The 25,929-nt window shown below is 41.1% G+C and overlaps 1 protein-coding gene across 1 annotated transcript in view; it reads right to left on the bottom strand.

Moving 5' to 3' along the window:
* NCBP3 (nuclear cap binding subunit 3) overlaps positions 1 to 25,929 on the bottom strand; it is a gene marked incomplete at both ends in the record, with an annotated part of 42,556 nt that overhangs the window by 14,573 nt on the left and 2,054 nt on the right. The window contains 5 exons of the mRNA XM_080714212.1: positions 4,537 to 4,645; positions 7,740 to 7,816; positions 8,045 to 8,173; positions 12,339 to 12,464; positions 23,784 to 23,889. Coding sequence (XP_080570338.1) covers positions 4,537 to 4,645; positions 7,740 to 7,816; positions 8,045 to 8,173; positions 12,339 to 12,464; positions 23,784 to 23,889 — 547 coding nt within the window. The remainder of the gene's footprint in view (positions 1 to 4,536; positions 4,646 to 7,739; positions 7,817 to 8,044; positions 8,174 to 12,338; positions 12,465 to 23,783; positions 23,890 to 25,929) is intronic.

The raw sequence follows: 25,929 nt of genomic DNA, 5'->3' as shown, positions 1-25,929 counted from the left end.
TTGTAATCCCTGCGCTTGGGAGGCAGAGACAGGAGGATCGCGCAGGTTCGAAGCCAGCCACGCGCGCTGGCTTAGGAGACCCTGTTTCCAAATAAAAATGTAAAAATAGGTCTGGGAGTGTAGCCCGGAGGTAGAAGGGCTTCCAGGAACCCCAGTACCACCACCAAAAAAAAAAAAAAAAAGAAACTCAGTGAGACTCTATGCAACTCAGTGAGACCCAGTTTCAAAATAAAGAAAAAAATAGTGTAGAGGGTGTAGCTTGGAGGTCGAATGCCCCTGGGTTCCATCCCCAGACCTACAAAAAAAAAAAAAAAGAGAGAGAGAGAGAGAGAGAGAGAGAGAGAGAAAGTTCGTGTCCAGACTGGACTGCCAACTAATAAAGAAATGATAGAGTCATGGATTATTAATGGGTGCTAAAGCTACTGCATATGAGTGTGATGCACAAGAGACTATTCATATAATCTCAATGCATTTTCCTGCCAATTTTTAAATTATAAGCAGAAAAATAGTTAATTTTGCAATGGAGCAACCTGGCCATCAATCATTACCTTAAACAAGTGAATAAAAAGTTAATATCCTTAAAAATAAGATGAATAAATTTTATGTACCTCTTAATACAATGCACTGAAAATGACACATTATCACTTCTGTAGTATTCTTTCCTCAAATGTCCATCCTGAATGAAACCAGGAGGGTACAGTACAAAGACCCAAACTGAGGTTTTCTATAAGTCAAGCCAGATGTGGTGGCACACACCTGTAATCCTAATACTTGGGAAGTTGAGACAGGAGGATCACAGGTTCAAAGCCAGCTTCAAGAACGTAAGCCCTCTGCAAATTACAGCAACTTACCTCCCCAGTATCACAAAATAAATAAATAAATAAATAAAAATAAAATACAATAAAAAAGGGTAGGGATATATCTTAGACATAGAACGCCCCTGGCTTCAATCCCTAGTAACAAAAAAATGAAAATGAGCGTGTGTGTGTGTGTGTGTGTGTGTGCATGTATTTCAGAATAAGTAATAAAAAAAATAGGGGTGGGTTATATCTCGGAGGTAGAATGCCCCTGGGTTCAATCCCCAGTACTCCAAAAATATATATACAATAAAAAGTAAATATAGCCGGGCGTGATGGCGCACACTTGTAATCCCCGTGCTTGGGAGGCTGAGACAGGAGGATCGCGCAGGTTTGAAGCCAGCCTCAGCTACTTAGTGAGGGTCTCAGCAACTTAGTGAGACCCTGTTTCAAAATAAAATATAAAATAGGTCTGGGAGTATAGCCCAGAGGTGGAAAGCCTCTGGGTTCCACCTCCAGTATATATATATATATATATATATATATATATATATATATATATATATATATATATATATATATACACCAGGCATGGTGGCTGGCGTATACCAGTAATCCCTGTATTTGGGAGGCTGAGACAAGAGGATCACAGGTTCGAGGACAGCCTCAGCAAGTAGAAAGACTTGCATCAATTTAGTGAGACCTTGTTTCCAAATAAGAAATAAAATCTGAACTGGGTGTGTGGTGCACACTTGTAATCCCAGTTTTGGGGAGGCTGCAACGGGAGGATCTGAGTTCGCGGCCAGCCTAGGTTACTTAGTGAGGCCCTCTGCAACTCAGTGAGACCCTGTTTCAAAATAAAGAATAAAAAAATAGGGCTGGGGGTATAACTCAGATGTAGAATGCCCTTGGCTTCCATCCCCAGTACCGCCAAAAAAAAAAAAAAAAAAAAAAAAAAAAAAAAGAACCGGGCGTAGTAGCATACACTTGTAATCCCAGCATTCAGGAGGCTGAGACTGGAGGATCAGTTTGTGGACAGCCTCAGCTATTTAGTGAGGTGCTCCACAACCTAGTGAGACCCTGTTTCAACATAAAGAATAAAAATATAGGGCAGGGAGTGTAGCTTGGAGATTGAATGCCCCTGGGTTCCATCCCCAGACCCGCAAAAAATAAATAAAATTAATTAAATAAAATCTGCCTGGGGGTGTAGCTCAAAGAGAGAATGCTGCTGAGTTCAATCCCCAGTATTCATGAATGAATTAATGAAATGTCTCAATCAAGAAAACTAAGCAAAGGAGTAGTTCCAGAGAGTAAGGGAAATTAAGAAACAGGACATACTTAAATATCAATCCCAGTGTAGATCTTAGATCTATAGGGTGAGATAATCTACAGAAAGCCTATTTTTAATATTGATAAAATCTGTTAAACATGAACAATGGGTTAGTTATTACATATGGTATTAATACTAAGTTTTCTGACTTTGATCACTGTGTTGTGGATAAAACAGAGTCCCTGGTCTTCAGAAATACATATTCAAGCCAGGCGTGGTAGTACACACTTGTAATCCTAGCATTTGGGAGGCTGATACAGGACGATCGCAGCTCGCAGACAGCCTCAGCTACTTACCAAGGCCCTTCACAACTCAGTGAGACCCTGTTTCACAAATAAAAAGACTGAAAAATAGGGCTAGGGGTGTAGCTTGGAGGTAGAATGCCCCTAGGTTCCATCCCCAGTACCTCAAAAAAAAAAAAAAAGAAAAGAAAAGAAATACATATTAAAGTATTTAAGAGTAAAGGGTTAACACCTGCAAATGATTAAAATATATATATAAATATGTGGATATTTTTTTAATGCCTACCAAAAATCAGTGTATAAAGTCTTATGAGAGAGAATCAGAAGCTGGGCATGGTGGTGCACACTTGTAATCTCAGTACTTGAGAGGCTGAGACAGGAGCCTCAGTTACTTGGTGAAGCCCTCTGCAACTTAGTGAGACCCTGTTTCAAAATAAAGAATTAAAAATAGGAAGCCAGGCACGGTGGCGCACGCTTGTAATCCCAGCAGTTGGGAGGCTGAGACAGGAGGATCTCACAGGTTCAAAGCCAGCATCAGCTACTGAATGAGGCTCTCAGCAACTTAGTGAGACCCTGTTTCCAAAAAAAGTATAAAATAGGTTTTGGGAGTATAGCCTAGAGGCAGAAAGCCCCTGGGTTCCACTCCCAGTACCAGAAGAAAAAAAAAAAAAAAAAAAAGGGATGGGAGTGTAGCTTGGAGGTAGAATGCCCCTGGGTTCAATCCTCAGTACTGAAAAAAAAAAGAGAGAGACTCAGAGCTGAAGGGCATATTTGTGATGTCCATCCATGAGGATGTGCCATGATAAATTAAAAAGTATAATTTTTTAAAAAGTTTTCATAGTTCAGATGATAACTGGCTGAAAAACAGGCAAACTAGCTTTAACAGAAAGCAACTTACTTTAGCCAGAAAACACAAAAATTTTACACTCCCAGACCAATTTTATTTCCTATTTGAAAACAAGGTCTCCCTACGTTAATGAGTCTCGCTACTTGCCTGAGGCTGTCCTTGAACCTGCTACCCTCCTGTCTCAGCCTCCCAAGGACAGGAATTACAGGCTTGCACCATCATGCCTAGCTAAAAATAATTTTCTTTCTTTCTTTTTTTTTTTTTTTTTGGTGATACTGGGGTTTCTGGAAGCCCTTCTACCTCCAGGCTACACTCCCAGACCTATTTTTACATTTTTATTTGGAAACAGGGTCTCCTAAGCCAGCGTGCAAGGCTGGCTTCGAACCTGCACGATCCTCCTGTCTCTGCCTCCCAAGCACGGGGATTACAAGCATGCGCCACCACGCCCGGCTAAAAATAATTTTCAAAGTCAGAAATTCCTCTCAGTCTGTAAGTCATTATTTCATAAAAACAAAATATTAGCTGGGCATGGTGGTGCACGCTTGTAATCCCCACGCTTGGGAGGCTGAGACAGGAGGATCGTACAGGTTCAAAGCCAGCCGTGTATGCTGGCTTAGGAGACCCTGTTTCCAAATACAAATATAAAATAGGTCTGGGAGTGTAGCCCAGAGGTAGAAAGGCTTCCAGGAACTCCAGTACCACCAAAAAAAAAAAAAAAAAAAACCCAAACAAACAAAAGAACAAAAACAAAATATTATAGTTTGAAGGGAACTTTTGTTTTTGGTAATACTGGTGATGAAACCCTAGGGTATCCTACCTCCAAGCTACATGCCAGCCCTATTTTTTTTAATTCTTTATTTTGAAAAAAGTTCTCACTAAGTTGTGGAAGGCCTCCCTATGTAGCTGAGGCTGTCCATGAACTGGGATCCTCCTATTTCAGCCTTCCAAGTATTGGGATTACAAGCATGCACCACCACGCCCAGCTTTGAAGAAAATGACTTGATCTAAGTTCTATTCAAAAGACAAAGATTTCAATCAATGATTAATAATTTTGATTGAAGGCAAAAATTAATACCAAAAGTCAGCCAAGTGTAGTGGTACATGCTTGTAATCCCAGTACTTCCAAGGCTGAGATAGGAGGATCACAGGTTTGTGGCCAGCCTCAACAATTTAGTGACGCCATCTGCAACTTAGTGAGGTCCTACTTCAAAATAAAAACATAAAATAGGGCTGGGGTGTAGCTCAGAGGTGGAATGCCCTTAAGTTCCATCCCCAGAACCACCACCACCCCAAAAAATTAATACCAAAAGTCAAATTTACCTTTTGTGGCAAATCTCATGAATAACCTATTTCCTTTTGCAAGTTTATTGGCTGGACGGAGATCATTTCTTAACAGAGACTCTTCTTCTACCTGAGACAATGTGTCCAACTTAAAAAGAAAAAAACATTTTCAGTGTAATAAATTAAAGTATTTTAATATTTATTCAGTAGACAAGTTACCATTAAGAAAGCATTCTAAAGCCAGGCGTGGTGGTACATGCTTGTAATCTCAGCATTTGGGAGGCTGAGACAGGAAGAATGAGGTTCATGGACTTCATGGACAGCCTCAGCTACTTAGTGAGGCTTTTTTTTTTTTTTTTTTTTTTTTGGTACTGGGGTTCCCGGAAGCCCTTCTACTTCCAGACTACACTCCCAGACCTGTTTTTATACATTTTATTTGGAAACAGGGTCTCTTAAACCAGTGTGGCTGGCTTCGAACCTGCGCAATCCTCCTGTCTCCGCCTCACAAGCGCAGGGATTACAAGTGTGCACCACCACACCCAGCCCTTAGTGAGGCTTTTTGCAACTCAGTGAGACCCTGTTTCAAAAGAATAAAAAATAGGGCTAGGGGTGTAGCTCAGAGGTAGAATGCTCCTGGGTTCCATCCCCAATACCGAAAAAAAGAAAGAAAGCATTCTACCTTTAATACCCATCAGCACTACTTCCACAGTTGAATTTCAAAGACGGAGGTCTTCGTTGACTTCCTTGTTTAGAAAAATAGTCTTCATCACTCTTAGCCATTACCTTTCTTTTCTTCATAATAGCATCCATCATACCGCCCCGTTTTTTGTTTTTTGTTTTTTTGTACTGGGGACTGAACCCAGGGTCATTCTACTCTGAGCCATACACCTTTAGCCTTTATATTTTTTATTTTATTTTATTTTTTAGCAGCAATGGGGATGGAACCCAGGGGCATTCTACCTCAGAGCTATACCTCTAGCCCTATTTTTTATTCTTTATTTTGAAAAAGGGTCTAAGTAGCTGAGACTGGCCACAAAACTGTAACCTTCCTGTCTCAGCCTCCCAAGTACTAGGATTACAAGCATGTGCCACCACGCTTAGCTTATATTTTTTATTTTGAAAAAAGGCATCACTAAATTGCTGAGGCTGACCTGGAACCTGCAATCCTCCCGTCTAAGTTTCCCATGTACTGGGATTACAGGGGTGTACCACTGTTCCTGCTATTCATCACCTTTTAACATTATATGCCTGTGTCTGTGTATCATCTTATCTTTCCCACTAGACTGTAGGTTCTAAGAGGGCAAGGACTGTTTTGCTTGATGGTATATCCCTAGCATCTAGGATCTGGTATATACCTATACCAGGTATTTAGTATGTATGTATGTATGTATTTATTTATGTGGTATTGGGAACTGAACGCAGGGACATTTTTTTTTTTTTTGGTGGTAGTAGTAGGGGTGGAACCCAGGGGCTTTTCTGTCTCTGGGCTATACTCTCATACTCTTATACCTATTTTATACTTTATTTGGAAACAATGTCTCACTAAGTTGCTGAGAGCCTCACTAAGCAGCTGAGACTGGCTTTGGACCTGTGCAATCCTCCTGTCTCAGCCTCCCAAGCGCTGGGATTACAAGCGTGTGCCACCACGCCCATCTGAACCCAGAGGCATTCTACCTCCAAGCTATACCTCTAGTCCTATTTTTTTTTTTTTTTTGGTGGTACTGGGGTTCCTGGAAACCCCTCTACCTCCAGGCTACACTCCCAGACACCTATTTTTTATTTTTTTATTTGGAAACAGGGTCTCTTAAGCCAGCGTGGCTGGCTTTCACACCTGCACGATCCTCCTGTCTCTGCCTCCCAAGCGCGGGGATTACAAGCATGCGCCACCACACCCAGCATCTAGCCCTATTTTTTATTCTTTATTTTGAAACAGGGTCTCACTGAGTTGCAAAGGGCCTAAGTAGATGAGGCTGTCCTTGAACTGAGGTCCTCCTGTCTCAGCCTCTCAAATGCTGCGATTACAAGCGTGCACCACCATGCCCAGCTAGTCTTTAAATATTTAAAATGAATATACTCTAATATTTCTAACAATAGTACAAAATCCATTAAGAGCCGGGTGTGGTGGCACATGCTTGTAATCCCCGCGCTTGGGAGGCAGAGACAGGAGGATCAAGCAGCTTTTGCTGGCTTAAGAGGCCCTGTTTCCAAATAAAAATATAAAATAGGTCTGGGAATGTAGCCCAGAGGTAGAAGGCCCCTGGGTTCCATCCCCAGTACCACCAAAAAAAAAAGGAAAAAAATCCATTAGGAAATATGTCATTACTGCTGGGAGTGATGGCACACGCTTATAATCCCAGTACTTGGGAGGCTGAGACAGGAGGATTGCAGGTTCACAGCCAGCTTCAGCTACTTAATGAGGCCCTCTGCAACTTGGTGAGACTGTTTAAAAAATAAAAGAATAAAGCTGGGCGTGGTGGTGCACGCTTGTAATCCCAGTGCTTGGGAGGCTGAGACAGGATGATCACACAGGTTTGAAGCCAGCCTCAGCTACTTAGTGAGGTTCTCAGCAACTTAGTGAGACCCTGTTTCCAAATAAAGTATAAAATAGGTCTGGGAGTATAGCCTGGAGGTAGAAAAGGCCCTGGGTTCGAAAGGAAGGAAGGAAGGAAGGAAGGAAGGAAGGAAGGAAGGAAGGAAGGAAGGAAGGAAGGGCGGGCTAGGGGGTGTAGCTCAGAAGTAGAATGCCCTTGGGTTCCATCTCCAATACCACAAAAAAGAAGGAAGTAGGAAGTAAGGAAAGGAAGAGAGGGAAGGGAAGGGAGGAAGGAAGGTAGGTAGGTAGGTAGATGCCATTACTTGCTTTTTCTTTTTTGTGGTGCTGGGGATCAAACCCAGGGCCTCACACATACTACACTCGGTGGTAGGTGCTCTACCACACAGCTACTTCTTTCTAAATTTTACTGATTGGATAACACTTCATAGTCTTTTATACACTTACACACACATACACACAAAAATCTTTCATGTAAAAGTGTGAGTACTACTCTAAGATCTCAAGATAAACTAATGCATTCATTCTGCTCAAGCTTAAAGGCCAACAGTCTGGTCCACGCTCAGAAAGTTTCAGTGTAAAAGAGGAAAAACACAACTTAAAGTCTATAAGCCTTAAATTTAAAAAGACAGTAAGCAAAGGTTTATTTTTTTTTAACAATAAAACCTAACATCTTTGTCCTATTACTGACCTCTACATCACTTGAGTTCTCATCTTCAACTTCTCCTTCTTCAGCCTCATCATCATCTGAACTGTCTTCCTGCCTGTCTAAAATAGAATGTGAGGGACAAGATGAACCTTATTATAATGCCATCTCATATATTTAAAAGTCCAGTATTTTCTATTCCTAATTACTGATGATCCAAAGCATCACAGTTCATCTCTGAAACAGTGGGGATAAGATGCTATATAATCTCTGCTTAGAAAGCAAAGACCCAAAACAAGACTGTGTAAAGAACAGAACTTTGAGGCCAGTCGCCTCCTTTGTGCTGTTACCTTGTTTACTTTTCTCAGATGACTTGTCTTCACTGGCATCCCTGCTTTTTATCTTATCCTGGGCTGGCAGAGAGCTCATATTGATAAGGGCTCGAGTGGCTGTCATTTCATCCAGCCAAACCACGTTACCTAAAACAAAATGTTATATTGCATCCAAATGTGATTTCTTGAGTAGATTATGCCTCACACTCATTGCCACAGTCTCATCTAGCTACAGACAGGCACAATAAATGTACAAGCCAAGTAATGTATAAAAGCAGTAGTAAACCAGGCATGGTGGCACATACTTGTAATCCCAGTACTTGGGAGGCTGAAAAAGGAGGATTGTAGGTTTGAAGCCAGCCTCTGCAACTTAGTGAGGTCCTCTGCAACTCAGTGAGAAGTAGCTTGGAGGCCCTGGCCTTCACCCCCCAGGAGCAAAACAAACAAACAAACAAACAAACAAACAAACAAAAGCAATGGTAAAACCTCTTTGATGAACTTAACCTAGAGTTGTATTCCCAAACCGGGTTCCACAAAGTAACTATTAAGTATTCTATGAAAAAAGATTTTGCGTGTGTGTGTGTGTGTGTGTGTGTGTGTGTGTGTGTGTCTGTGTTGTGAGGGGAAGGGTACTGAGGATTGAAACTGGGAGCATTCTATTTCTAAGCTACATTCCTAGCCCTTTTTTTTTTTTTTTTTTTGGTGTGGTACTCAGGATCAAACCTGAGGACATTCTACCTTATCTCTGAGCTATACCCCAGCCCGATTTTTAATTCTTTACTTTGAAACAGGGTCTAAGTTGCAGAGGGCCTCATTAAGTAGCTGAGGCTGGCCATGAACCCAGATCCTCCTTTCTCAGCCTCCCAAGTACTGGGATTACAAGCATACACCACCACACCTGGCTTATTTTTTATTTTAAAACAGGATCTAAGTTTCTGAAGGTCTCACTAAGTTGTTGAGGTTGGCCTTCAACCTGCTATCCTCATGTCTTGGCCTCCCAAGTACTGGAATTACAGGTATGCTCTACCGTGCCTGGCTAGAATTCTCTATATTAAAACTGGAACACAGTGAGTGCTATATAAGTGTTAATGGGCTTTTTGTTTTTTACTATGTCTCACTATGTTACCCATACTTGCCCCAAGTTTCTGGGATCAAACAATACTCCTACCTCAACTTCCTAAGTAGCTAGAAATAAAGGCATACACTACACACCCAGCTAAATGTTAGCAGCTCTTGATGGTAATTGTCAGTAAATCTGGATTATCCATTATATTACTGCCCCCTGCAGGGGAACCCTCTCTATTCTTTGTTACACAGACATACCAAATGATATTCTGGCCGTGGTGGTGCATGCTTGTAATCCCCGTGCTTGGAAGGCTAAGACTGGAGGATCGCACAGGTTCGAAGCCAGCCTCAGCTACTTAGTGTTAGGCTCTCAGCAACTTAGTGAGACCCTGTTTCCAAATAAAATATTAAAAAATAGGTCTGGGAGTATAGCCCGGATGTAGAAAGCCCCCAGGTTCTACCCCCAGTAAAATAAATAAATAAATAAATAAATAAATAAATAAATAAATAAATAAATTCCCCATCATCAAGTATGGAAGAGGAAGGTAGTCTCAGGCTATATACAGTGGAGACTTAACAACCACTTGGTTTTGTAGCAACTAATTTATTTCTTTAAGGAAGATAATTCGCAGAGCTCAGAGCTCAGGGGCATATGACTATAACCCCAGGATTTGCTGAGGCAGGAGGATCACAAATTTGACCAGCCTCAGAAAATTTTCGAGACTTTTAGCAACCTAGTGAGACCCTATTTAAAAGCAAAAAAGCCTGGAGTTACAGCTCAGAGGTAGAATAACCCTGAGTTTAATCCTTAGTACAAAAAAAAAAAAAAAAAAAAAAAAAAGAAAGAAAGAAAGAAAGAAAGAGAAAGAAAGAAAGAAAGAAGTTAAGAGCTGAGCATGGTGGCACACACTTGTAATCCCAGCATTTGGGAGGCTGAGACAGGAGGATCACAGTTCGCAGACAGCCTCAGCTACTTAGGCTCTTTGCAACTCAGTAAGACCCTGTTTCAAAATAAAAAATAAAAAATAAAAATAGGGCTGGGGGGTGTAGCTTGAAGGTAGAATGCCCCTGGGTTCCATTACTAGTACCAAGAAGGAAAAAAAAAAAAAGAAAGAGAAAATAAAAATAATTAAGCAAGAAAAAGGTTTTAAGAAAACTTGCAGATCTCTCTCAGGTTGGAAAACAAAGTTTTAAAGATTCTCACTTTGTCACTAACAGGCTCACTATCCTTGGAAACATATTTTTTTTAAAAATCTGTTATTTATTTTATTTTAGGTACTGGGGATTGAATTCTGAGGCATTCTACCTCCAAGCTACACCCCAGCCTGATTTCTTACTTGGAAACGGTCTCATTAGGTTGCTGAGAGCCTCAAAGAGGCTAGCCTTGAACCTGTGATCCTCTGGTCTCAGCCTCCCAAGTACTGGGATTATAAGCATGTGCCACCGTGCCTGGCTCTGTCTTTGTTTCTGAGGTAGTTGAACTAGATAATTCTAAGGGTCTATCCAACTCTAATACCCCTTAGCTATAGTATTTTTTTGTGTGTGTGGCACTGGGGATGGAACCCAGGGGCATTCTACTTCCAAGCTACACCATCAGTTCTAGTTTATCTTTTATTTTGAAACAGGGTCTAAGTTGCAGAGGGCCTCACTAAGTTGCCAAGGCAATCCCAAAAGTGCAATCCTCCTGTCTCAGCCCCCCCTCCCCAAGTACTGGGATTACAAGCATGTGCCACCACATCTGGTTCCTTAGTTATAACTTTAATGACTTGAATCAGGGGTTAGCAAACTATAAACCATGGGCTGCCATCTGTTTATATTTATACCAGCTTTATTTAGAATTAATGTTCAATGAAGTACACATCCACCGCCTATTTTTATAAAGAAATTTCTACTGGAAAATAGTCAGGCTTGTTAGTTTATATACTGTTTGTAGCTGCTTTAATGCTACCACAGCAAAGGTGAATAGGCGGCAGGGACCATATGGTTATAAAGCCTAAAATATTTACTATCTGACCCTTTAAAGAAAAAGTAAGCAGAAACAAACACTTTTGCTCAGTCACGCATCTTCTTTCAATGAAAACACTGAAAAGACATCTTCAAAAAATAACGGATGCTGGGCGTGGTGGTGCACACTTGTAATCCCAGCATTTGGCAGACAGAGACAGGAGGATTGCGGTTCAAGGACAGCCTCAGCTGCTTAGTGAGGTCCTTTGCAACTCAGTGAGACCCTGTTTCAAAATAAAGAATAAAAAATAGGGCTCGGGGTGTTGCTCAGAGGTAGAATGCCTCCGGATTCCATCACCAGCACTGGAACAACAACAACAAAAAAAAAAAAAAAAGCAGAGAAAGTCAGCTGGTGTATCGGGTACTATCTTGTAGGTCAGCCAGCTGGTAGCAAGTAAAGCCAGAGTAGAATTGAGTGGAGACAAGAAACCAGCATAGTGATTACCAGAGGTCAGGCCAGACATGGCTTGGGTAGGCAAGTTAAAAACCGGGCGTGGTGGCTCACACTCATAATCCAGTACTCAGGAGGCTGAGACCAGAGGATCGCAGTTCGCTGACAGCCTCAGCTACTTAGGGAGGCCCTTCACAACTCAGTGAGACCCTGTTTCACAAATAAAAAAAATTGAAAAATAGGGCTGGGGTTGTAGCTCAAAGGTAGAATGCCCCTGGGTTCCATCCCCAGTACCACACAAAACTAAAAATAAAAATAAAAAAAGATAGTTGGCTCACAAGCTAGATAATTCACAGTTTAGGGCAAGAAGGTGATGTTTCAGAAAACAATGTTCAAGGCAAGTAAAGGTGAGAGGTCTGCTACAGTGTCAACATTCTGATCTAATTCTAGGTTTTAGAGGTAGAACACTGAGGCAGAAACAACCTCTTAATATGGCTAGGAGCAATATTATAATCCAAAGCCCTAAAAACACAGCCCAAAGCCCATGCAGTCAGATCTACCCCTTTGTTGGGAAACTGTGTGAAATAGAGTCCTCAGTCATGTATACTAGGCTCAGATGGCAGAAAGCAACCTCCTAGAGCCTGGGTTACTACCTCTAAGCTCACCTGGAATACTCATGGGTTAAAGCAGGCTGATTCTCATCAGTGGGTAATTTTTTCCTCCTACACTAAAGGCAGAGGTTAGGCATAAACAAGGAATTTGGGTCACAATCATTCATCATGTCAGATAGCAAGAACTCTAATAAAAATTATAAACGAAAGCACATTCATAAGAAAACCTGAGTGTACTTACAAGAGGTATCATCCAACCATTCAATGTGAGCTGGAGGGTATTCTTTAAAATAAGAAAAGATATCCTGGGTACTCATCTCATCTACTCCACAAATGTAGATTGTCTCCAGTCTCACTTTGGGGATTGCTAAAAAAAAATTAAATAAATAAAAGTGTTAAACACAAGGGATAAAAGAATTTTCCCATTGCTATTGCACATCCCACCTAGTACTTCCCCCCCCCACCCCCTGCGGTAGTGGGGATTGAACCCAGGGGCATTCTACCTCCAAGCTATACCCCAGCCCTATTTTTTATCCTTTATTTTGAAACAGCCTCACTAAGTAGCTGAGGCTGTGAACCTGCGATCCTCCTGTCTCAGGCTCCCAGGTACTGGGATTACAAGCATGTGCCACCAAGCATGTGCCACCACTCCCAGCTTCTACTACTCCTTTTTAACAGTTCAGATAACATGCATTTAGAAAAGAAATAGGCTGCCAGGTGTGATGCACAGGACAGGAAGATTGCAGGTTCACAGCCAGCCTCAGCTACTTAGTGAGGCCCTCCACAACTTAAACCCTGTTTCAAAATAAAGAATAATTAACAGGTCTGGGGGTATAGCTCAGAGGTAGAACATCCTTGGGTTCAATCCCCAGTACCACACACACACAAAAAAAGAAGCTGAAAGAAATTATTATTTCAAAAGAACAAGAGACACAATGGTAAGGTAAACTTAATTTTTATCAACGAATACACAAGTTATTCAATTTCAAACATGCATATTGGGCTCATAGAGTAGAAAAATGGTGCTGATAAAGTACAAGATATACTTCTTCACACTAACCTAAAGCAACACCATGTTCTATATGATTATTCACAGGACCTGAGAAACTAATTCTAAAATTTTAAAATGCATGTCAAAGAGAAATATGCATCCTCTATATTTCTTCTGAAAGAAGAAAAACTGCCTTTGGATGTATCAAAGCATGAAACTAAAGAAAATGCAGCATGGTGCCGCTTGTAATCCCCGTGCCTGGGAGGCTGAGGCAGGGGGATCGCGCAGATTCCAAGCCGGCTGCACTGGCTTAAGAGACCCTGTTTCCAAATAAAAAACATAAAATAGGTCTGGGAGTGTAGCCCGGAGGTAGAAGGGTTCCGTCCCCAGTACCACACACACAAAAAAAGGGTAGAAAATGCAGCATGAACCCACAGTACAGAAATCCTATAGATAAGAAAATGACAGTCCAAAATAAAAGTGGGAACCTGGAAGTGGTGGAGCACACCTGTAACCCCAGTGCTTGGGATGCAGAGACAGGAAAATTGCAGGTTCAAAGCCAGCTTTAACAATTTAGCAAGACCCTCAGCAACTTAGTGAGGCCCTATTTCTTTTCTTTTTTTTTTTTTTTTTGGCGGTACTGGGGTTCCTGGAAGCCCTTCTACCTCCGGGCTACACTCCCAGACTTCTTTTTACATTTTTATTTGGAAACAGGGTCTCCTAAACCAGCGCGCGCGGCTGGCTTCGAACCTGCGCGATCCTCCTGTCTCTGCCTCCTAAGCGCGGGGATTACAAGCGTGCGCCACCACGCCCGGCTGTGAGGCCCTATTTCTAAATAAAAAATAGGGCTGGGGGTTTAGCTCTCAGAACCCAGGGGTATAGTCCTTGGGTTCAATCCCCAGCACAATAAGTAAATAAACAAATAAATAAATGTGGGCAAAGGACAGAACAGGAATTTATCCAAAATGAACTACATATGAAGAGATGAGTTAACTTTCCTGCTCATCAGGAAAATTCACATTAAAATAAGATAGCTGTTTCCACTGAGATTTTATGTCTTTTGGAATGAAGTGTTGAGTCTGGGGGGAGTTCGCCCTCCTGCCAATGGTAGTATAAATTGACATAGCCACTCTGAAGGGCAAACTGGGATGTAATTTAGCAAACACCCTTTATACCTGGAAATTCTATCCCTCAGTACCACTCTAACATATGGACTCACAAAGTAGCTCACACAAAGATACTTCGTGCAGCACTATTTCTAATAATCCAGAAGCTATAAAACTAACAAATTATAGCTTATCTGTATTAAATCAATCATGGCTTATCCACATTATAAAATATAATCAAGTAAAAAATAATCAAAGAGCTGGGTGTGGTAGCACACACCTGAAATCTGTGTGTGGCAGGCTCAGACAGGAGGATACAGATTCAAAGCCAGCCTCAGCAATTTAGTGAGGCTCTTAGCAATGAAGCAAGACCCTGTTTCAAAACAAAAAATAAATAAGGCTGGGGGACAGCCTGGAGATTTAACACTTGAGGGGTCCAACCCTTGTACTACAAAAAAGAAAAGAAAAAGAGAGAGAGAGAGAGAGAGAGAGCTCCAGGTACAATGGCAAATACCTATAACCCCAGGACTTGGAGGCTGAGACAGGAGAGTCACAGGTTTGAGGCCCACGTGGTAACTTGACAAGATCTTGCTTCAAAATAAAAAGATGAAAGCTAAGCATGGTGACACATGCTTGTAACCTCAGTACTTGGGCGACTGAGGCAAAAGGATCGCAGGTTCATGGCTGACCTCAGCTAAGACTTAGTGGAGGCTCTCTGCAACCTTAGTGAGACCCTGTTTCAAAATAAAGGTTAAAAAAATAGGGGGAGGGGGGTGTATAGATTGAAGGTAGAATGCCTCTGGGTTCAATCCCCAGTACCAGAAATAAACAAATAAAAATAAATAATAAATAATAAATAATAGATAAAATAGGGCCAGAGTTATAGTTTAGAGGTAGAATACCCTTGAGTTCAGTCCCAAGTATTAAAGAGGCAATTTATTATATAACACAGAAATTTTCTAAGATATATTATTTAGTGAAAAAAGTTGTAGAAAATTACATATGATGTAATGAGATTTAAAAGTAAATAAACCAAGCTGGGTGTGGTGGCACATGCTTGTAATCCCAGCATTTAGAGGCTGAGACAGGAGGATCGCAGTTCATGGACAGACTCAGCTATATAGTGAGGCCCTTTGCAACTCAGTGAGACCTTGCTTCAAAATAAAGAATAAGCCGGGCGTGGTGGCGCACGTTTGTAATCCCCACACTTGGGAGGCTGAGACAGGAGGATCGCACAGGTTCGAAGTCAGCCTCAGCTACTTAGTGAGGCTCTCAGCAACTTTATGAGACCCTATTTCCAAATAAAATATAAAATAGCCCGGAGATAGAAAGCCCCTGGGTTCCACCCCCTGTACCACAAAAAAGAAAAACAGGGGTGGGGTACGTGTAGCTCGGAAATAGAATACCCCTAGGTTCTATCCCAAGTACCACAAAATAAATAAATAAATAAAAGTAAATAAACCACCACAAACTTTCTCAGGATACATATTATATATACAAATACCTAGAAAAAGGCCTGGTACAATTCACACTACACTGATAACAGTGGTTACCTCTAGGGAAGGATAATACTTGACAGCTGTGGACAGGAGGATCCAGGTTCTGAGCCAGTCTCAGCTATTTAGCAAGGTTCTCCACAACTTACTGAGACCCTGTCTCAAAGTAAAGAGAATAAAATAGGGCTAGGGGTATAGCTTGGAGGTAGACTGCCCCCAGGTTTCATCCCCAGTACCACAAAAACAAAATAAAATAAAATAAAGAATAAGATGGTCATGGAGGCTCATGCTTGTAATCCCAGCATTTAGGAGGCTGAGACAGGAGGATCGCAGTTCGCAGACAGCCTCAGCTACTACTTAGGGAGGTCCTTTGCAATTCAGTGAGACCCTGTTTCAAAATAAAGAGTAAAAAATAGGGCTGGGAGTTTAGCTCAGAGGTAGAATGCCCCTGGGTTCCATTCCTAGTACGAAGAAGAAGAAGAAGAAGAAGAAGAAGAAGAAGAAGAGGAGGAGGAGGAGGAGGAGGAGGAGGAGGAGGAGGAGGAGGAGGAGGAGGAGGAGGAGGAGGAGGAGGAGGAGGAGGAGAAAAAAAAATAGGACTGGAGTTGTAGCTTGGAGGTAGAATGCCTCTGGGTTCAATTCCCAGTACCACCAAAAGAAAAAGAAAAAAATCAAAACCTAAGACAGGAGATGGTAGCCTAAGAATTCATTTTAATAGATTTAAACCATCCTGTACAGAATTATATCCCAATGTATTAACTCAAACATGGACCTAAGAATTAGGTTATAATCTCTAAAGAGTAGCATGGAAGGAAGAGAAGTACTTTAAAGGCTTAAGGACTAATCCCGTCCTGATTTTCATAAAAGAAGAAAAGAGAAATTCCTGAACCACAGACTGAAAAGTTCACTATCAGTCTCTGAAATTTAAAAGTAGCAGCTTATTAAACACAATCTATGATCCCTTAAGAAACCAAGTCTTTCCCATAGGAAATAACATGAGTTCAGTGAGAAGAAAGCCATACTAACCTCGTTGCTTTTTCTGACAGGATTACTAGGTCAAAAAATTCAGAGTATATCATAGATGGTGTTCCATCCCGAGTTCATTATACACTCCAGTTTATCCTGACAATAACATGAAATGTGGCCCTGGTAAGAGTGTAAAACTTTTAATAAATCCATCTGTGTCATGACATGAACAGGAATACACTATTCAACATTCACCACAGTGGGTGAGAAGTAGAAGCCATACATATTAAGGCAAAGAAGACACATGTGAGGAATCTGGGTAAAAAAGTAAAAGGTAGAGTGAAGGTGAAAATGAACAGCCTGAAAGATGGAGCCCTGAAATTAGTAAGATGTAATTTAATAGGGATAAAATTTAAAAATAATTTTTAGAGCCAGGCATGCTTGTGCACACCTGTAATATCAGTGCTTGGGAGGCTGAGACAGGAGGATCACAGGTTCAAGGACAGCCTGAACAAGTAGTGAGACTTTCATCAACCTAGAGAGACTCTGTTTCTAAATAAGAAATAAAACCTGGCTGGGGGTATAGCTAAAAGGTAGAATGCCTCTGAGTTTAATCCCCAGTACCACAAAATAAATAATAATAATAATAATAATAATAATAATATAATAATAATAAAATAATAATAATAATTTTTTTGGTGGTATTGGGGTTCCTGGAAGCCCTTCTACCTCCGGGCTACACTGCCAGACCTATTTTATATTTTTGAAACAGGGTCTCTTACGCCAGCGTGGTTAGCTTCGAACCTGCGCAATCCTCCTGTCTCCGCCTCCCAAGCGCGGGGATTACAAGCGTGCGCCACCACGCCCGGCTAATAATAATAATTTTTAAAGTGCTTCAAGTACAACATGAAAAAGTCTGTTCTGATAGGCCAATTCCTAAAGAAAAGACCTGCGTAAGCAGAAGCCAAGTATAATATTATGAACCAATCAGACAGATGACAAGTTGGCAATAGTCATGTCTCTCTCCATGAATCCAACCATTTCTGGAATCTACATCTCTTCTTAGGAAAGGCATTCAGAAACTGGAAAGGGTAGAAAAGGGAGCCCTGAAAGTCATGTCCTGTGAAGGAAGTTTAGAGAAGGGCCAGTAAACCTGTACTTCCATCACTTCAAGGGTTATTGTATGAATAAAGAAACAAACTAGCAATGTTGTTCTAGGAGTCATACTGCAATCATCAGTCAGAAATCCCTAGAAAGCAATGCTTAACACAAGGAAATATCCAAAGACGTCTGCCTCACAAATGGTTCTTATGTCACCACTAGATATTCAAGCAGAGGAACTTAGCCAAGGGCCTGCAGTACTATGCAGGAAGTGGGTCTAGATGACCTCCAAGTCATTTAAAAGCAGTAAGTCAAATTGTGTGTGTAAGCAAATCACTCTTGATACAGAACAGTCTGAAGTAGCATGTCCCAAATGGTTTCCTTGAATGCTGGTAGAGTGATAGGAACACAGGCTTCTGTCAGCCCAGCCTCCAGGTCCCAGCCTTGCTACTTACCTACCTAAAGGACCATAAGTTTCTCAGCCTCAGAGCACATTAGCTTTCTCATCAGTAAAATGGAAATGACAAATACTTTCCTCTCAGAGAATTGCTGAAACAAAGTTAACCATACACATAACAGCTGGAACACAGTAACCATTTAACAAATGATATCTTTTGTTATTTTTGTTAATAATAAGAATAAATAACTTGATGCCTGGTGTGGCTACAGGAGTCAAGATGTTTATTCCAACTTCCCCATTTTCCCAAGAGGCTTGGTCTCTAAGACGACTGCTTAGAAGAAAATGTGGCCAGGCATGGTGGAAGGCTGAGATAGAAGGATCTCAAGCCGGACGTGGTGGCACAGGTTTGTAATCCCAGCATTTGGGAGGCTGAAACTGGAGGATCGCATTTCTCAAACAGCCTCAGCTACTTAGTGAGGCACTCCGTAACTTAGTGAGACCCTTTTTCAAAATAAAGAATAAAAAATAGGGCAGGGAACACTCCCTGGAGATAGAATGCCCCTGGGTTCCATCCCAAGACCTACAAAAAAAAAAAAAAAAAAAGAAAAAAAGAAAAAAAAAGGAGAATCTCAGCCTTGGAAAGCTGAGATAGGAGGATCACAAGTTAAAGACCAGCCTCAGCAACTTAGTGAGGCTCACAGCAAAGTAGTAGGACCTTGTTTCAAAACAAATAATAAAAAGGGCCGGGGGTATATCTCAAGAGGTAAAATGCCCCTAGGTTTAGTCCCTAGTTAAAAAAAAAAAAAAAAATTAAGAAAATGTTAGCCAAGTGCTATTAGGAAAGAAGCTGGGCGTGGGAAGACGTGGCTATAATCCTAGTACTGAAAAGGCTGAGACAGTAAGATCACAGGTTTGAGGCTAGTCTCAGTTAGTGAACCCTGTTTCAAATGTAAAAAATAAAACCAGGCTGGAAGTGTATCTCAGACGTAGAATGCCATCAGGTTCCATCCCCACTACCACAAAAAAGAAAAGAGGAGGGAAAAGAAAATGCCAGATAATTATGAAAACTAACATTTCCTGGGCACTTACTATGTACCAAGCACCATTCTAAATATTATAACATTTTACTAGAGCCTCCAACAACTCTGTCTGAACTCCCATTATCTGCCTTTCCAGATGAGGAAATCAAGGTCCCTAGAGACTAAATAACTTGCTCAAGGCCATAGAGCTAGAAAATGATAGGTCATTAAACCAGGCAGTTGGGCTTCAAAACCTTTGCTCAAAACCACAAAATCAGGAGTTCTCAATCCCACTGCACAGTAAAACTACTTGGGAAAATAAAAAACAATACCTCCAGACTTATCTAACCCACCTACCCACAATTCTAACTTAAGTTGATCTGAGTTGGGCAGCAGGGTTCCTCAGGGTTCAGGGACACCATTTTAGGCCATCCTGTCTAAGATGCACTTTTTCTTTTTGCAGCATGGGGGACTGAACCCAGGGGTGCCCTATCTCTGAACTATACCCCAGCTCTTTTTATTTTGAAATAGGTCTTGCTTACATTGGTGAGACCTGCCTCAAACTTGTAATCCTCCTGTTTCAGCCTCCTAAATACTGGGATTATAGACACACCATGCCTAGTCTAGTCTAAGGTACTTTTTTTTTTTTTTTTTTGGTGTTGGGGATGGAACCCAGAGGCTTTCTACCTTTGGGCTACATTCCCAGACCTATTTTTTTTAATTAGGAAACAGGGTCTAAGTTGCTGAGAGCCTCACTAAGTAGCTGAGGCTGGCTTCGAACCTGTGCAATCCTCCTGTCTCAGCCTCCCAAGTACTAGGATTGCAAGCGTGCGCCACCACACCCAGCTAAGGTGCATTTTTAAGGTTACATCTTTTTTTTTTTTTTCCTGTACTAGGGGTTGAACCCAGGGGGCATTCTCCCTTCAAGCTACTACATCCTCAGCCCTGTTTTTTTATTCTTTATTTTGAAGCAGGGTTTCACTAAGTTGTGGAAGGTGTCTGTGAACCATGATCCTCCTGTCGCAACCTCTCAAGTATTAGGATTACAAGGGTGTGCCACCAGGCCCAGCTATAAGTTTACATCTTAAAATTAATAACCTTCCCCAGCTGACATCCCAGGATGAATGCTTTTTTAGAAATATCTTCAGAAGCTGAGTGTGGTGAGGCACACTTGTAATCCCAGTAATTGAGAGGCTGAGACAGGAAGATCGCAGGTTTGAAGCCTGCCTCAGCAACTTAGGCTCTTAGCAATTTAGCAAGACTCTTTCCAAATAAAAAAATAAATAGCTGGGCGTGGTGGCGCACGCTTGTAATCCCCGCACTTGGGAGGCTGAGACAGGAGGATCATGCAGATTCGAAGCCACCCTCAGCTGGCTTAAGAGACCCTGTTTCAAAAAAAAAAAAAAAATAGCCGGGCGTGGTGGCGCACGCTTGTAATCCCCGCGCTTGGGAGGCAGAGACAGGAGGATCGCGCAGGTTCGAAGCCAGGCAGGTGCGCTGGCTTAAGAGACCCTGTTTCCAAATAAAAATACAAAATAGGTGTCTGGGAGTGGAGCCCGGAGGTAGAAGGGCTTCCAGGGAAAAAAAAAAAAAAAAAAATATATATATATATATACATATATATAGTAGGTCTGGGAGTGCAGCCCAGAGGTAAAAGGCCCCTGGGTTCCATTCCCAGTACCATTAAATAAATAAATAAATAAATAAATAAATAAATGAAATATCTTCTGAAGCTGGGCATGGTGGTGCATGCTTGTAATCCCAGTATTTAGGAGGCTGAGACAGGAGGATTGCAGGTTTGCAGCCAGCCTCAACTAGTTAGTGAGCCCTCTGCAACTTAGACCCTGTTTCAAAATAAAGAAGAATAAACCAGGCGTGATAACGCATACTTGTTATCCCAGTACTTGGGAGGCTGACACAGGAGGATCACAGGTTCATGGACAGCCTCAACAACTAGTGAGACTTTCATCAACTTAGACCCTGTTTCAAAATTAAAATAGGGGGGCGTGGTGACACACCCTTGTAATCCCAGTACTTGGGAGGCTGAAGCAGGAGGATCACGGGTTCAGGGCCAGCCTCAGCTACTTAGTGAGGCCCCTCTGCAACTTAATGAGACCTTGTTTTAAAATAAAGAATAAGCCAGGCATGGTGGCGCACACTTGTAATCCCAGCATTTGGAAAGCTGAGACAGGAGGATCACAGTTCACAACCAACCTCAGCCACTAATTAGTGAGGCCCTTTGCAACTCAGTGAGACCCTGTTTCAAAATAAAGAATAAAAAAATAGAGCTGGGGGTATAGCTTGGAGGTAGAATACCCCTGGGTTCCATTCCCAGTACAACAATAAATAAATAAATAAATAAATAAATAAATAAGTAAAGGGCTGGGGATGTAGCTCAGAGGTATAATGCCCCTGGGTTCTGACAAAGAAATTGAGATTTTAAAAAAAAGTTTCAATAATGTCTTAGTCACAAGGAACTGAGAACAGGATTCAGAAGTGTTTGCCACTCTGAAAGAGCTGTAACAGAAATGGGAAAGAATTCTGAGTGTGCCACTGGGATGCTTTATGGAGGAAGGGACATTGGAACGAGATGAGGTATGGAACAAGGAAGAGCATGAGCAGAGGAAAAGGCAGTATCAGAAGTGGGGGCTAGAAGCCAACAGGTACGTTTGCTTTATGGGGCCTCCAAGGTTGAGATGTGAGAGAGAACTCAGAGGTCTGCTTGGCCCAAATGGTGCAAGCCCATGCACGCCACGCTGCACAGCTGTTCCTGGCCTTCAATGGACTTTTCCTGAAACAGAAATCCATTCAAGCATATACCTGGTACTCCAGCCAGCAAAGAAAGTAAGGTCATATTTCCCACAAGGAACTCACAATGCAGGAAAGAGTCAAGCAGCTTCCAGAGTTGAGCTCTGCAACTAAGCTACTCATCTACTAAGTCTGACTGAGGAGGGACAGTTTGGGTCTATAGTATCATATCATATTTTACACACTAACAGAGCAAAGGAATTACAATAACAGAGCAAGACTTTAAAATCAGATAATCCTGGATTGGAATCCTGACTACTTTTACTAGCTGTGTAGCCCCAGGGAATATATCGGACTTCCAGAGCCTTCCTCTTTTGCAAAACAGTGAAAAAATATTCTTCATAGGTGTGCTATAAGAAATAAATATGTAATAAGCTTAACACACTGCCTGGTAAGAAAGCAAGTTCCAACAAGTAGAAGCTATGCTTTCATTCATTCCCCATGTTTACTGAGCTTTTGCTTTTATCAATCAAGCAAGGCTGGAGAAACTCATGGAACACAGCAGACCTTTAACATGCATTTAGAGGGCTGCCCAGTGAACCCTTTATAAACATCCAAATTTGCAAATCGACAGAGGGAGGCTTTTTGCATTCATGGATTTACATTGGAGTGGAATAGGATGTAGACTCACTAAAAAGGAATAATTTTCTCTTTTATTTATAAATTGCTTTAGTAACACTGGGCAAATTACTATATATAACTCAGGGTGAGTTCTAGAAGCAAAATACTCTAATAAAACAGTGCTGGACAGTCAAACCCAGGGTCACACACATGCTACACAAGTGTTCACCACTGAGGGATAGAGAACAATTGAATAACGCAAGGGGATTGGGGAAGGGACAAGAGAAGAGTAAAAAGGAAGATGGAGAAAAAACAGTTTAAATAATGTTATGTCCATTAGGAAGGTGTCACTATCAATCTCACTAATACATACAGGGAAGGAGGAGGGGAAAGGACGGGATTTGGAAGGAAATATCCAAAGTGATGTATATGTGTGTGTGTGTGTGTGTGTGTGTGTGTGTGTGACTTTGAATATCAATATGATATATAATTGCAAGCTACTAATAAAAGTATAAAAAATAAAACCCACAAAAATAATATGAGGTAATGAGTCCAACTGTAGGGAAGGTTTAAAACCTTAGCTCTTACAACAGGCTATTACTGGGTGGTTTGTATTTACTATTTACTCATGTTATCAATAAAAGTTTCAATAGGTTTCAAACTTGGTGTGGTGGCACATACTTGTAATCCCAGCATTTGGAAGGCTGAGACGGGAGGATCACGGTTCGCGGCCAGCCTCAGCTACTTAGAGAGGCCTTTTGCAACTCAGCGAGACCCTGTTTCAAAATAAAAAATAAAAAATAGGATTGAGAGTGTAGCTCGAAGTTAGAATGCCCCTGGGTTCCATCTCCGGTACTGAAAAAAAAAAAAAAAAAAAGAAAAAGGTTTCCCACACCAATCCCAAAATTGCTCCAATTCCCCAAAAGAAGGTCTCACTGTGATATACTACTACATTTAAAGGCCAACAAAAGTTAGTATCTCTATGTTAAAAGCAGAAAATGGGTGCAGGTACTCCTGTCTCTCCCACTAACTGGAAACTTTCTCTAGGCTTCCTCAGAGAAGACAATCTCTCTTTTTATACATCTAACATCTGAGCTGGAGCTGAAACCTCAGCTTTCAACAGATGACCTCCTAGCGGGGACTTCACAAGTCTCTTCCTTTGGAAGTATACTTAGGCAGAGAAGGGAAAAGTCACTCTCTGGGGAAATGTGAGAAATTCTTCCCAAAGTATTCTGTACCTTTCTTCATCATGTCTCGGTCCAAGGCTACATTTCTCTGGGCAAGATTTACTTCTGATCGAAAATGAAAGCGCTTGGCTCGCTGTTCTTTCTTTTCAATTGCTTCCTAGAAAGTATAGGAAAAGTCAAAGAGGTAAAACATGGAGGAAGAAAGTTTAATTATAAGTACAACATGAAGCATCAGTGACACCCTTAAAATAAATCAGAAAAATAAAGCAACACTATAACTTCATTGAGTTTTGCAGAAAATTAGATATCACACTTAATGAGGGCAACAGAGTAACACTGCTATAATTTCTAGTCACCTCTGTCCTATCATAATGCCTGGATGTAGCAGAAATTCAGTAAGTACTTGTTTACGAAGTTTTCTGACATTTCATACATTATTGACAATTTTACCAACAAATTAAAACTACACAATCTTAGCATCTCAATTTTCCAGATGCAGAAATCGAGGGACAAGAAAGTAAAAAGGTTTGCTGGAAGCAGGGCGTGGTGGCAGAGCTTGTACTCTCAGTACTTAGAAGGCTGAGACAGGATGATGGCAGGTTCACCACCAGCCTCAACTACTTTGAGAGGCACTCTGAAACTTAGTGAGACCCTGTCTCAAAATCAAGAATAAAAAATAGAGCTGAGAGTATAGCTCAAGGTAGAATGGCCCTGGGTTCAACCCCCCAGTTCCACGCAAAAGAAAAGAAAAAAGAAAAAAAAAGGTTTGCTGGAGGAACTTAGGTTAGCTCTAGATAAGGGGGCAGCTCTTCTGATCCCAGTGCTATTTCTAGCAGCCTTCTCACCACCACTATCACTTTACATCGCAAAGGGTAATCACACCTACCATGCTCTTCTACATTATATCTGCCTGAATAGTCCACTCCCTAAAGCTAGTTCCCTGTTTAAAAATAGCACTGGAGCAAAGACACTCTATTCCAGCCTTGTATCCATGGAATTACCAGTTTTCATTTTTAAGTGCAAGAAGCATCGGTGCTTCAATGAAAAAATAATTTGTTTTGTTAAGTCTCTCCCAAAAGCTAAAATAAATACAAATCCAAATGCTGTTTCCTGCGGGCGGTTAGGAATCCTTCTCTAATTGTATACTGACTTTACCACACTAATTGAAGATCTAACTATAGAAAGCTTATGAGGGTCGGTAAAGCAGCAACATTTTTGCTATTTCCCAATAGTTAGGCTAGTTCTCTTCACTGAAGTCTTCCTAGTACAAACAACAATCTACTTTCCTTTAGTGACAATTTAAATACCAACTCTGGGACTGCCGCTCTTTCCGCATACACCTGTTTCACATAAGGGGACTGATGCAGGACTAAGAACAGTCTGTTTCTCAAATACAATAAGGAAACACTTTCACTTTATACTATTTTCTTGTCCAGAAAATGATCAGTTCTTTCTTTTGGCCTTTAAATAATCTGAGACAGACTGAGACATAGGTAAACTATAAAATGGTAATTACAACATATTTATTTTTATTTATTTTAGGTATCCAATATAGCAATAAATACTACTATTCAAAACTGTAATTCAAAATTCTGTTCCAAACTTAATCAGACACATTTAAATCAGAAAAATGGCTTAGAACAACAAATATAAACTGACAGTTTATAAGGAAAATGACAGGTTTCACTCTAAAGTGTTGCAATGAAGATGATGTTATGGCAACAGCAATCACTAGATAAGGAGAAATATTCTCAGGTACAGAGAATAATTCACTTGACTTGCCTTCAAGGTTTAGACAGACACACAATCAGGAAACACTATTTTTCAAAGTTTTTAACCAGTGAGAAATAAAGACATTCACTAAGGACCCAGTATGTACTAAGAGCTATTCATGGTTTGTTCTACCTGAAGTGGAAATAAACAAGGAATGGTATAATCCCAGTACTTAGGAGTGCCCCAGTGTGACAGGAGAATCACAAATTTGAGGCCAGTTTCAACAATTTAGTGAGACCCTGTTTTAAAATAAGAAGGGCTGGGGATGTAGCTCAGAGATAGAATGCCCTTAGGTTCAATCCTTGGCACCAAAAATAAATAAATAAATAAACAAACAAACAAATAAATAAATGAAACACTTTTAAAGGACAGGCACAGCATTAAATTAAAAAAGCATTTCCAGACAGGCACAGGTCTGTAACCT

Source organism: Muscardinus avellanarius (assembly GCF_963383645.1).
Source record: "Muscardinus avellanarius genome assembly, chromosome: 16".
In the NCBI taxonomy this organism is placed as follows: domain Eukaryota; kingdom Metazoa; phylum Chordata; class Mammalia; order Rodentia; family Gliridae; genus Muscardinus; species Muscardinus avellanarius.
The sequence above is the reverse complement of the archived record's forward strand: the minus strand, read 5'-3'. Positions and strand labels throughout refer to the sequence as shown.